Below are 13099 nucleotides of genomic sequence, written 5' to 3' on the forward strand. Positions count from 1 at the left end.
TGTTTTTACCTTTTACAGATCTTTCTAAGCCTCTAATAACTGCTAATCCTTTATGCCTTGGTGTCTCCCTCCTTTTCCCTCCCACCAGTGGTGAATTAGTGAATAATTTAAAACGTTAAAAAAAAACCAAACCCACTGATTAAGTACATGCTTTGTAAAGTACAGCATGCTGGCAGTCCAGCAGCTCTCCTTCTGGGAGTATTTTTAATATAAACTATGTATTCAAGAATGTCCAGAAAAACCCACCACAAACACCTAAGATCCCAGTATTATTTTTTATTCTGTACCTCCCACATGTCTGGTGTAGAGCAGAAACTTCTCAGGTCAACACAAAGGTCAAGAAGTCTCAATCTCCCACAGGTTGCTGCTGGAGAAGTGCCAGCTGAGGTCACAGCTCTGAGTCTCTGGGTCACTGTGTAGCTCAGGTCAGCAATAACCAAATTTGTGCCACCCTTGGGCACTTGGGGCATTTTCCAGCCCATGCAAAGGAGTCCCACTGCAGAACCCCCAAAACCAGCATCAGCAAGTGTGAAATGCTCCTCTTGGCAGGTGACAAATACTGTCAGAAGACATGAAATACTGAAAAGTTAGGTTTTTTTCCCCTGATGTGCAAAATCTAATGCAATAATGGGGTTTGCTTAATGGTGGAAATTTCTGCTCCAGTGGCTGAACAAAGTAACGAGTCCACTCCATCTGTTCTAGCGCCCAGGAAACAACTGAGCTGATCCTTAGGAGCAATGTCCTGTTGGGAAATGCTGGAAGTAGGTGGATTTGTCTCTGCCTGTATGTGGCATTTAAGACAGCCCTATGCAATTTAACACTTGTGTGTGTGTGTGTGTGTGTGTGTTTGCACTGATGTACAGTGTGAGATCACTTGTTTTATTAGAGCTCCTTATTTTGGCTCGGTTTGCTTTAGAATATTTAACTTAGTGAATTACAATCAATGATCTTCCATGTAGAAGCTTTGGCACAGGAATTCCCTTGTTTCTTGATCTGTCAGGTAACAAATACCATTGATCTCTATCCAGGCCCCCAGGCAGCGTTCCCTGATAGTAAAAAAAAAAAAGGTTGTGAAGGTTTGGCTTTGATTCTTCCTCTCTCAATAACTCCTGCAGCCTTTGTCCATTGTAACAGAGTCTTGTTCTTGTTGGATCATTTTTATAAGACGAGGTATTTCCACAAGGATTTTCAAATTAAAACTTTTGGAGAGTAGGTGTGAGGAGTTCAGGGGTTTTTCTGAAAAGATTGAATTTTCTAAGATGCTTCTTAGTTTTTCTTTCTGACTCAAGTCATTGGGGCCCAAAGGCTTTTGATTAAATAGCAGACTCAGTCAAATAAGCATCTCTGTTGGCATAAATAACCCATAAGGGACCTTTTTTTTTAAAGATATCTTTGACATCTTTTACACACTTTAACTAAACGAATGTAAGAAGAGTTCTCAGTATTTTTCACACTTGAGACCAGTGTAATTAAACTCACTTGTTTTCCTGTTTTTTTAATACTCTTCTCCTGCCATAGCATCTCTCTTTGTGTGGCTTTCCCCATTCCTAATGCAGGGCAGTCCTTTGTTTTTTACTTTTATATTCCATTTGGTAACATGCTTCTTGATGCACACATGCCATCTTTCCTAAGGAAAACTTCAAGTAGAAGGTAATTGCACTGATTTTTTGGGTTTTTTTAAACTCTTTTTACTGTATGATTTTTTTTTTTTTTTTTTTGCATCTGTTGTGGCTCTTTGAAAATACTGTAAATAGTGCTCTGTACAGCAAATACTGAAATGCTGGGGATACCATTCCTTGTTATATATTCCAGAATCCTGCCATATTTTCCAGTGTTGATATACGAGCTTTGGTGTCAAATGCTCTTAGCCTTTGTTTGCATTATGGTGTTAATCCAAAGCACAGTTGCTTTATGACAGTGGAAATATTTAGGGTTTGTTGGAATTTATAAAACATTTCTTCTTTCTCTCCCCTGTGCACATTTCTGCCAGGCCACAGAGATGCATTTTTTCAGCTCTCACTGTGCTCGTTGTCTGTGCAAGGTTCAAATGCCAATTTTGGTATGAGTTAGGTGACCGATGGCATTAATGTAATACCTGGATCATCAGCTGTACTCTCACAGGTTTTCCTTGGTTGCTCCAGCATCTGATTCTTGTGTCGTAGAAGCAGAACCAGTGGATGTGGCAGAATTAGTGGAATTACAGGGATTTGGGATCCAGTTAGGATGTCTTGCTGTCTGTCCCTGCATGGTGTGGGATTGGGGAGTGCAGTGGATGTTTCAGTGCTCTGAGCTAAAGGAATGGTGTCACCTCTGCCCATGGATCTCCCGTCCATCAGCAGTTGCCTTTTGCTTCCATAACCCTCGGGGACAGGACAGACCCCAACTCCAGCCCCATTGTCTGATGTTAGGATGCAAACCATCAAGTCCTGCCTTCTGTTTCTGAGGGTAAATGACTGGAAAGATGCATTTTCTGAGAGGGTTTAATCCAGATTGTATGGGAGAGGGGTGCTGTGTGTGCTTGGTGTGGCACAGAATCTGTTTAATCTCATTTAGTGTTTCAGTTGCTTTGTCACTTCTTCGAAGTGTTAATTTGAATGTAATTACTTGGCCAAATCACTACAAAAGTGGGTTTGTGAGAATCTTTAGTTACAAAGCAGGTGCAGTTCAAGGCTACCTCCTGTGTTCCTTCACAGAAGAATTCATTGACGTGAACCTCCCACTAAGCAGCCAAAATGCTCCCAGAGGGACTGGATTTGTCCTGGTCTGTTCCTTCCTGGGAAGTGGCAGTGCCATACTGTGATCCTGGGTGGCTGCTCAGCCTTCCCTCTGTCTTCCAGAGGTGCCCCTGTGTATTGAGAGGGTACCAGACCTGGCAAGAGGCACGTCTGGCACATCTGCTTCTGCTCAGGGTCAGTCCATCGCAGCAGCTCCCTCTGTGACCTGTCCCTTCACTTGAGTTTCTATACTGTTGTTTTCCAAATGAAAAATGTTTCTGTTCTTTACCTGTTGGCCAGAAAATGTCAGGTTTTCTCTGAAAATGACATGAAGGTGCTTGAAATATATTTTGAGTCTGAGGCAAAAAATAATTTAAAAATTATTTTTTAAATGTGTTTTTTAGATGAGTTGACATGCGACTGTAAGAGTGAAAATACTTTATTCCTTGCTCGGAAAATTAAAAACTTTAAAATGCAGGAAAAAAACCCAAACCAAACCATCAAAAAGTAACCCCAAACCTGAGTATGTTCATCTTGGGACTGTTTAGTGTCAGTTCTGTGCAGAGCCTTGGCCAAAACTCAACCCCGACATAAGTGCACGTGGACTGAGGGTGCTTTAAGTGACCTGAAATGAAACTGTAGAAAACTGTGTTAATACATCAGAATTTTGTTTACAATTATTCCAAAAAAGCTTCCTCATCTCAGAACAAACCACTCTGCTGACAGAAATACCTGTTGGAGCACCGTGTGCTGGTGTGGTTTTGTAGCAGTGTTAAAGTTGATTTTTATTTAGAGGTAACAGGTCTTTGTGCTATGGATTTTGGCCTGTCACAGTGAGTTTCCTGGGATTCTGTGCTCCCTGCAATTTCCTTCCCTTAATCTCTGGCTGTAGACACTAATGGAGCTCATCCATGGCAGGGGATTGCTGATATCCTGACTTTTGGGAGCCCAGATTTTGCAAGTGACTGAATAAACCATTATAAATCAGCTCATTAATAACGGAATGGGGCAAAATCCTGTCAGTTTGGTTCAGTTCTCAGTCGTGATTTAACAAAGCCCCCCCAAAAGTGTGAAGTGCAGGGTAAATGGCTGCTTTGGAGATGTTTCACTATATTCTGCACTGCAGATCGAGGACACTATTGCTGGCAGGGCTTGCACTGTGCAGAGATGCTGAACAGCTCCTCTGTCTCTGATGGGAGCAGAGTTTTGTATACAGACAAGGCAGACCTGGGATCATCAGGAAGTTTAAGGAGCCCTGTGCTTGGTGCTGCTCATGCCATAGAGAAAAGAAAGACTGGGTACCCCAGCCCTTGGGGAAATGAGATGAGGAAGTGAGGGGAGACATTTCCTTGCAAAATTGCCAATTTAAGCACTTGTTCAGGTGACAGTTTAATTCTTAGTTTTCCTTCTGGCTTCCCTGCAAGTGCCCCTCAGAAATCCCCCCTGCTGCACCCATCTGCTGGCCCCATCCCAGAGGGGGAAGGTTGGTAGGGAGCTCCCCAAGTTGGTTTGTGGTGTCAGGGAGCTCTGACTTGGTTGGGGCCAGGACAGGGAGGGTTGAGAGGTTGGCAGGAGTCAGTTGTGGGAGTTCTGCAAGTGGCAGCACTACAGACCTGCAGCACCAGGTAAAGTCTGGCTGCTCCTTCCTCCCACCTAAATATCCCCCAAAAAAGCAATTCCTTTGGATTTATCCATTCGCTGCCTCAGCAGATGCATCCTAAAACTGCCTGTGGCTGCTCTTCCACCAACCAACCTCCCTGTGTGGTTTGAGGAGCCTTGGCTTGCATGGCAGTTCTGTATCAAAGGCAATAATCCTTTCCATGGGCTTCTTAGGAGTGCACAGGTTTTAGTTGCGTTTTTCTCCTCACATTTTGAATGTGCCATTGTACCACGGGCTTTAGTTTTGTTATTTTTTTCCTCCCTTTAAACACAACTAAACCACCTCCTGGAACAGCTGCTCTCTGCTCATCAGTGGGGATTGCAGATGCTGTCTGACCTGGGAGCAAGCCTAGGAGTTGTCCCCAAAATATAAATTTGAACTTTTCTGGTCATTTTATGGGGTTTTTTGAGTGTGCTTGGCAAGTGTGAATGGTGAACAGGTCAGCAGGCAAGCTTGGGAGTCTCTAATCCCCCGGCTGGTGCTGTTTGTGTTTGCTTTGTTAGGTTGGATTTCCTGTCAGAAAAAAAAATTAAATAATGTGGACTTCTTTCTGTATTTGTCAGCTTTTCCTGGTTTTAAAGCCATGAATAGAGGAAGCTTCACTCGTGCCAGTATTTGTGAAATTGCATATTTTTGCCTGCCATGTACTTGGCTCAAAGCAGATGCTGTCTGGGCTTTATGAGCACCCCAAAACCTCAGCTGCTGTGGGTTGGATCAGACCTCTCAAGTACCAACATGAGATCCAGTGAATTTTGTTTCTAGATTTCCCCAAAGTTAATTCTGCATCAACTGTGAGGTGCTCAAACCTCACTGTTCTATAGCACTGTTTCTATGCTATAAAAACTATAAGGATTTGACCCAAATTTTGTCATTCCTGATACATTTTCTCGTGAAACTTAACATGACTGAGCCCTTCAATTGCTCATCTCATTTACACATGACAACTTTGTAATTGCATTTTAAAGAAAATAAGAGAAAAAAACCCAACTAAACCATCAAAAACCATTAAAAAGTAAGTTTCAGAATTATTTATCTTGGAAAATCAAATTTTCAATGAGGTGCAATGAGGAATTACATCTGGCAAAGCTCTGTGCTGTCCTGAAGACTGTTACCACTTGCTTTCTGTAATTTGTTGATGAAGTTTAGTAGATTTGCTAGATCTGTGTGTGTGTCCCTTGCTGTGTGTGTACACACGTGTGATAGGAAAGGGGACAGTATATAGGCTGTCTGTAAAAGATAAAAAGGCAGTATTTGGCTGGCAATAATAAGCACAATTTCCGTGGCTTTTGCAGTATTTTATTAGTTGAACAATCACAAAGACTTCAACATTTAGGGCAGTTGATAAGTAAAGGTCCAGCCCTGGATTTCTGTGCAGCAGAGTGGTTAACTTGATCTTGGGAGGGTGAGATAGAAAACAGAATGTATTGATTAAATCCTTTTTTTTTTTTTTTTTTTTTTTGCTTTAATTTTGGTACATTGCAAATTTAACTGACTTTATCTGCTAAGGTTTTTAATCTTTTGTTTTAATAGTATCAATTTTTTAAAATTATTTTTTATAAAATAACTGAAAAAAAAGAACCAAAAATCAATCCAGAAGCTTAATATTGTAAATGTTCCCTCCAATGAAAATGTTTCTATGACCATTTAAAGTTTGCTTTTTTTTTGAGAAAAAAAGAAAAAAGATATGATGTTAAGGTTGTTCCAAGTGGTACTAAATGTGTGTTGAGTAGTTTTGTGTGTGTGTTGCATCTCTGTGGAACTGTCTCGTGCTTGCAGTATATAAATGATGTAGTGCTGGCTGGGGGAGAGTAGCACTTGTAATGCAAAAACCAGACCCAGAATTACTCTCAGCTGACTCTGAAGGGCATCCCTGGCACTGTAGGATTTCCCGTGGAGGTTGGAGGCATCACTTGGCAGTGCTGGGGGGTCACAGGGGGGTGGAATCAATCCATTGCTTCTCTCGCTGCCATAGGTGAGCACTTGCATGATGCTGTGTGGCCACGCCACTTTAAACTAAGCCTTAACTAAATGATAAATGTGTCAGATTTCTCTCTCAGAGTATGCAAAAATACTGTTTAATGACAGGAGGATGTTCCTGTAGAGCTTCAGTGTTAGTAAAGGAAGTCTCCTGGCCTGAGAAATAAGGGATGCCTGTAGCTGTCTGTACTGTGATGCCTCTTTGGGCGCTGGCTGTTGAGGCCTCTTGGGCCTTCCTCCAGCAGCTGACCCCAAACAGGCTTTCCCAAATCCCAAGCTTTTTGTTGTCCTTGTTGTCAGACACATTCTCCTCCCTCCCCCTGCCAGCAAATCTCTGCCTGAAGGAGGATTGTGATTTAACACTTCAAATTTTACATCCCAAAAAAAGCCATTCTTGAGTTCCGCACTTGCTTCAGGTAGGTGCCACCGATTCCATTTCTTATGACTGACATAGGATCCTTAAAACATTTTAAATAGAGGCAAAAAAAGTGTTGGGGACCCAGCTTGCTTTTATTTTAGTATTTTTTTTTCCAATTTGGATCTACCTCATGTAACCAGTTGGGTGCTAATTACTCAAATTGTCAAGGAGATTTGACAAAGGCGACCAAATCGACCCCAACCATGGCCCAAAACCTTGGGTTTCTTGTTCTGAGACAACAATCTTGGATTTGAGTTCTATTCTTTGTGCCTTTGTGTTTTTTTTCCCCAGTGCACAACAATCAAAACTCATCTTGATTAAAAACAGCAAATGGATTTTAACCATGCCACAAAAAACTGAAGTTGAAAATATTTTTCGGTGTAGCAAGTTGTAAAATAAAGTATCACAGCTGACCTAGGCAAAGACAAATACCCAATAAAGAAGGTTTTGGAAATGTTTAATCCTGACCCCAGATCTCTACATCTCTGTGTCTCTATGTATGCATATAGCACACAACTTTGTGTGTATATGTGTATATATATAAATATAAAATGGATACATGTGTAAGGGTGAGGGAATAAAACATCATTGACCTTTCCACAGTTTTGTATGTAACAGTTTACAACAATGTGTAACTTTTTTCTACTATGTGAACCTTTTTTACTCAAAAAGAATTCCTTTTCGGAAAGTTTTAAGTTGTGATACGCTATCATTTTTTGAAGTTTAATAAATTTTTTTAAAATCCACTTTTTACCAGTACCTACTACACAGGGGGACTCTTTGCTGTAAAACTGTATTTAGTTTAAATATTAAAAGAAAAAAAAATCTATATATGGGATTGTAAAAGTGCTGACATTCCATCATGGCAGGACTTCCAAGCTGTTTCCTAAGGCTTTCTGTTGCAGAGAGACTCGAACAAAAGGAAAATGCCTCTGTTCAGTGTTTTTATAAAACTGCTCCATCAGGTCTAGACTTAAGCTATATTTTCTAAAGCCTAATCATCCTTTAATATGCTGCAGATAAATGATCAGCATGGTTGCACTTTCTCAGTAATAATGTTTGCCCTGCAATTGGCTCATTATAAGAACTTTAGTTTTTTAACAAAACCAATCGTACTTTGGGCAGAAGGTAATATTTATATAGGTACCTCAAGATAAAAAAAAAAAAAAAAAAAAAAGAGCCTGAATATGCTGCATTTTGTTTCTTTAACATTTTTCATGTAGCATTTGTTTGGTTTTCTGGTTTTTTAGGAGATGACTTAGCTACCTGTTTGCTTTGGGGGACCCCAGTAGCATTTTAGGCCATTGTATTCCTTGGGTCTCGCAGAATGTAGTATCCTGCCTTGGGATCATGCAGAAGTTTGGGATGGGATGTGCCCTGCAGTGTGTACACACAGGGAGGGGGACCATGGGAATTCGCTTTATAGACTTCAGGAAAAGGATACTATATTCCTAAAACAGACAATACATGTTCCTAATCTTAATTCTGTTGTATTTGGTTTTGCTCTTTCTGCTTTCTTGCCTCTTTTCTCAAATACGAGTGTGGAAAGGGGCAGTTTTTTAATGGGGACACAGTGACCTGCCCCATTGGTGGGTGTTTTGGGGGTGATTCCCCAAATCCATGGGTAAGAGCAGTGCCCCACATTGGAGCAGGACTCTCCTGCTCTCTGCCCACTCCCTACTGCAGGTCCACCCTCTACTCCTTCATTTCCGAGTCGGTGAAAATCTAAAAATGTGCAGAGATGGGGAATTTTTTGTTGAGAACTGTTGAAGGAAGCTTCAAAGGCTGTGAAATTGAGCATTTATTGTCATGTTTTTAAGCTTAGGTGGGTCCTTTTCCAAGTTTGTTTTACAGCTTGCAAGGTAAAATAGTTTGCACTACTTTTGCAATAAACTCATGAAAAACCTAACAGGTTCTGTTCTGGTTTCTTACTGTATGTATACAACTAATACTAAAGATTTAGCAGTGTTTTTCACCTCAAAACATAAGACTTGTAACAAGCTCAGAATGCTGTAATTCCTGACAAAATAATGATGTGAATGATATTTTATAAAGTTATTTTGTATGGTGTCAATTTTGTTTTGCCTCATAGTATGTCAATAAAATAAAATTCCTCATCTTTACAAGAGATTGTTTCATGTCTTTTCATTTAATATTTGAGCATTTTCTGCAGTTACTTGTGCACTGTGAGACTGTACCAAAATCCCTGGTCCCATTGGCCTCCCTTGCATTTCACCCCTTAGTTGTGTTCTTGAAGTTTCCCTGTGCTCCCACCTGCTCTGTGCCCAGCCAGAGACAATCCTTGCTGCTTTAACTGCTTATAAGGTGTAATCCTGGAATTGTTTATGGAAGATGAACATTTTGGAAACCACTTGCCTGAAATGCCTTTTTTTTTTTTTTCCTGAGTGTATCCCTACAGTGATCAATTTTTAAATAAAGAAGATGTAGCACCTGGTGGTGATTATAAAGCATCCAACAGCATTGCAAGGATGCCAAGGAGCTTCCTTTGGGAGCCCAACTCTGCAAACAGATTGGTTTTACTCAATATTATGAAATACTGTCAGAGCTGTCTCTTCCCTTTATTTTTTCCCTTGTTTTTGAACCACTGCTTTGAATTGGATGAGGTTTTGCTCTGTGTCAGGCTCTTGGGGAAAACAAATAACCCTTCACTGCTTTGATGGCAACAAGCTTTGGCAGATGCAGGGCCTTGGAGCAGGCTGTGGCAAATTTTGGCTGCTCTGACATTCCCATTGAGGATTCTGGCTGAATGAATCCAGAAGGGTGTGCAAATTCTTTTGGTCTCAGTAATTCACAGAATATGTTCATCATCCCCCAGGAAACTTCTAAGAGGGATGAAATATGGCGATTTATACTTACTAACCACAGTTCTTTTGTCATTTTGGCAAGTTTAGGAAACTTCATGTCCTTTGAGCAGCACTGGCTGGGGAAGGATCTCACAAGGTGGTGTTGTAGGGGGGAAAAAAGAAACATGTCTATAATAATAGTAATTCATTCTGGCAAGCATCCCCTGGCCTGTGTTCCACTGCCTAAAATCCCAGAACACCTTAAACAGGTCAAGATACTTGGTCACTTTTGAGGAAGTTCATGTTAAATGATGCAGTTTGACAGAAGAGAGGAAATAGGATGAGAAAGCTCATGGGTTGAGATACAGACAGTGAGCTCACTGAGCAGTTGCTGTCATGGGCAAAACAGACTCGACTGGAGGGAAAATTATATAATTTACTGACATTAAATGGAATCATATGGTGAGAAACTAAGTCAGAAATTAAAACCCCTTTCCACCCCTTTTCCAGACAACACTTTCCCCTTTTCCCTCTTGCCTCCTCTCTCCAGAGCACAGTGCTGGGGATGGGGCTGTGGTCGGACCCCTGCCAGGGCTGGGAGGACGTTCCTCTCTTTGGCTGTGACCCACCCAAGGTAACCATGGTTCAGGTATTTGCTTGTTGCCCTCATCCCTGTTTATGCTGGAGAATTACTGTGCAATTTTGTGCTGGTGTATCTCTTTCTCTTTCCCAAAAAACTGTCACCCCCCAAACAGCATTCCATGCTCAGTTTCCCACACATCTCCATTCACTTTTAATATTTTAAAAAAAAGCACAAACCAGCTCTTTCAACAACGGTGTAGTTCTGCCTTTACCCACTTGGGAATTTCCCCAGGGATCCAGCCCCACTCAGCACTCACTGCAGCATTCCTGGTACAGTATGATTTTCATTTATGATAACTTCAGGGAATTTTTTTACAGTGCAACATCCTCTGATCTTTACCCTGCCCTCCAAATTAGGGTGTTGCTTGAGTCAAATTTCCAGCTGGTTTTCTGCCCAGCTCTTTTGGAGTGGGAGGTTCTTATTCCCTGTCAACATTCCAGTACTTACCTGGGACATTCCTCACAGCTGGGGAAGAGATCTCAGTCACTTCTCTCTCTCAGAGTGACCGTAACACTCTGCAGACATTGCCACACTGACCACGAGTGTGACTGAAGCTGGAAAGAACTACAGGAAATTTCTGCATCCATTGTCAGTTTTCATACAAAATGTTTATTTTAAAAAGTTGCATGTAAAGTTCTGCACAAGATGGTTGCCATTTCTGTAGTATTAAAAAAAACAAAAAAACAAACCAAAACCAAATGAAAAATCCATCTCTGTCACTCACATGGCAAAGGAGCTGCTCATTCTGAAGAACCCACAATTAACAGACTTCAATGTGCATTTTGGCAGGAGAAACTGCAGAAGTGGAGTTCATTCAGGAAAAGGGCTCTAGATGCAAGTATTTACATAATTTTCTATCCCATTTACCACCACAGCTACAGAACCACATTAGCCCTTGGGATGGATCTCCTCCTCTACCACGTTTTAGTGCCCACATGGCTGTTTTTACAGACTTTTTTCATGGACTTGGTCCACTTTTGGAGCTTTTGAACTGAAATCTGCTCTAAAGAAATTTTAAATTTGGGTAATGATTGTCTGACAAAGCAACTTCAAATCATCTGACCAAGCTCTGCTGTCAGGTTTGCACTGTCTCTTCCTACCCTGCCGTGTTTCTGAGGGAAGAATTCCATTCTCCAACGAGTATGAAGTTCAATTTCTAAACTTCTTTAAGCAAAAGCAGATGGCTCAGTGTATAAATAAATCCAGCATCTGGATTCTCAGTCACAAAAATAACATCCTTTATACAATAGAAAATGGATCAACTATGAAACAATTTTCCATTGGCCTTAAGATCCAACACTGTCACCAACAGCTTCATCTTCATCCTCTTCCTCCTGACCCTCGTCATCGTCTTCCCTCACTTCTCCATCTCGCTTCTCTTTTTCAAGCATTTTTAGATACTTGCTAGCTAGGATCTTCTTTGGCAAGATATCTGGAAGGCAGAATTGTGGCTTTTATAGTCTGTTTGAACACTTGTATTGCCTCATTAATATTATTGCATCCAAACCACTAATGAGCCAAAAAGAAATATTAATATTTTTAACAAACTTTAAGTGAATAACCAGGTAAGTTGGTCTGACCTACACAGCTGTAAGAGTAGGAGGGAGCTATCCACTTATGGTACAAGTAGCCCAAGATAAGGACTCTATTTAATGACTGATTACTGGCAACTATCTTGAACGGTCTGCTGACGTAAATTATTTGATGTAAAACTGAGTGCTCAACTGCCTTAGATCCAACAAGCCATTAATATAAAACCCAAGTATCAGTTAAAACACATGTGTGTGTGTTTATATCTAAAAGGAGAGAGGGACCATACAATGAAGCTCTTTTTCTCAAAATTTACAGATTCCTACATGTCATTTTTGGTCCATGTAACTTCTCACCTAAAGATGTGCAATGATCTTCTTTCACAGGCCTAAAGCTTTCAGATGGAACTGCTGGAATTTAAGAAACGCCTAAGGTAATATCCTGAGAACTGTATATAGTATAACTGCATAATTTAGAGGCAAGCAGAAAAATCCCCATTCACAAATAAATATTCTTAGTGACGTAGTTTATGAGTTCCAGTTGAATGCTATGCAGGAGATCAATGACCAGTAGGAAAACTGGGTCCTCACAAAACAGAGCATTAAGAGCAAGATTTCATTTTCCAAAGCAGACACTGGATTTACCCTTATGCTATCGATACCTGCAAGGAACTGAAAAGTCTCACACTCTTCTGCTGTATGAGACAGGTCAGTGTAAGTCAGAGCATTCTTCTCCTTCCCTCTGCCGTGTTTGTAGGAGTATGTAGCCAAATACTGAACAAAAAGCTCCTAAAAATTAAAACAAAACTGAGTAGTCAGACTAAGAATTCACATATATAGTTGATCCCTATCTAAAGGCAGAAGCACCATATTTAATTGCACATACACTAGGCACAGTGCAGAAACTCATTAAATTTCAGTAGCTGAAGGGAGTCTAAAGGAAGGATGGAGAGAGACTACTTACAAGAGCAAGTAGTGACAGAACAAGGGGGAATGGCTTCGAGCTGACAGGAAGTAGGTTTAGATCAGATATTAGGAAGAAATTCTTCCCTGTGAGGGTCGTGAGGTCCTGGCACAGGGTGCCCAGAGAAGCTGTGGCTGCCTCATCCCTGCAAGTGTCCAAGGCCAAGTTGGACGGGGTTTAGAGCAACCTGGTCTAGTGGAAGGTGTCCTTGCCCATGGCAGGGGTTTGGAAACAGATTTCTTTAGTGCCTCCCAACACAAACCATTCTGTGATTCTGAACTCGGGGCAGCTTTAAGGTCAGTTCAGTCTCGGGATGCGGACAGAGAAGGGAAGCGGGAGCCCGGCCCGGGCCCGCGGGAGCGCTCCGAAGGCAGAGGCCCCTCAGCCGGG

At 41.3% G+C, this 13099-nt stretch overlaps 2 protein-coding genes across 3 annotated transcripts in view; one reads left to right on the plus strand and one right to left on the minus strand.

Moving 5' to 3' along the window:
- AGO2 (argonaute 2, RISC catalytic component) overlaps positions 1 to 8897 on the plus strand; it is a 39688-nt gene extending 30791 nt beyond the window's left edge. For both annotated transcript variants that reach the window (XM_017746662.1, XM_008643070.2), the window contains exon 18: positions 1 to 8897. This exon is cut by the window's left edge and continues 2768 nt beyond it. The gene's annotated coding sequence lies outside the window, so the exon portion shown is untranslated.
- Positions 8898 to 10798: 1901 nt separating this feature from the next.
- The window catches only part of CHRAC1 (chromatin accessibility complex 1), a gene marked incomplete at its 5' end in the record, with an annotated part of 5680 nt that continues 3379 nt past the window's right edge, over positions 10799 to 13099 (minus strand). The window contains 2 exons of the mRNA XM_017746661.1: positions 10799 to 11648; positions 12408 to 12535. Of these exons, the coding sequence (XP_017602150.1) occupies positions 11503 to 11648; positions 12408 to 12535 (274 nt within the window). The remainder of the gene's footprint in view (positions 11649 to 12407; positions 12536 to 13099) is intronic.

The sequence above is a fragment of the Corvus brachyrhynchos genome, unplaced genomic scaffold, assembly GCF_000691975.1.
Source record: "Corvus brachyrhynchos isolate BGI_N302 unplaced genomic scaffold, ASM69197v1 scaffold89, whole genome shotgun sequence".
NCBI classification, from domain to species: domain Eukaryota; kingdom Metazoa; phylum Chordata; class Aves; order Passeriformes; family Corvidae; genus Corvus; species Corvus brachyrhynchos.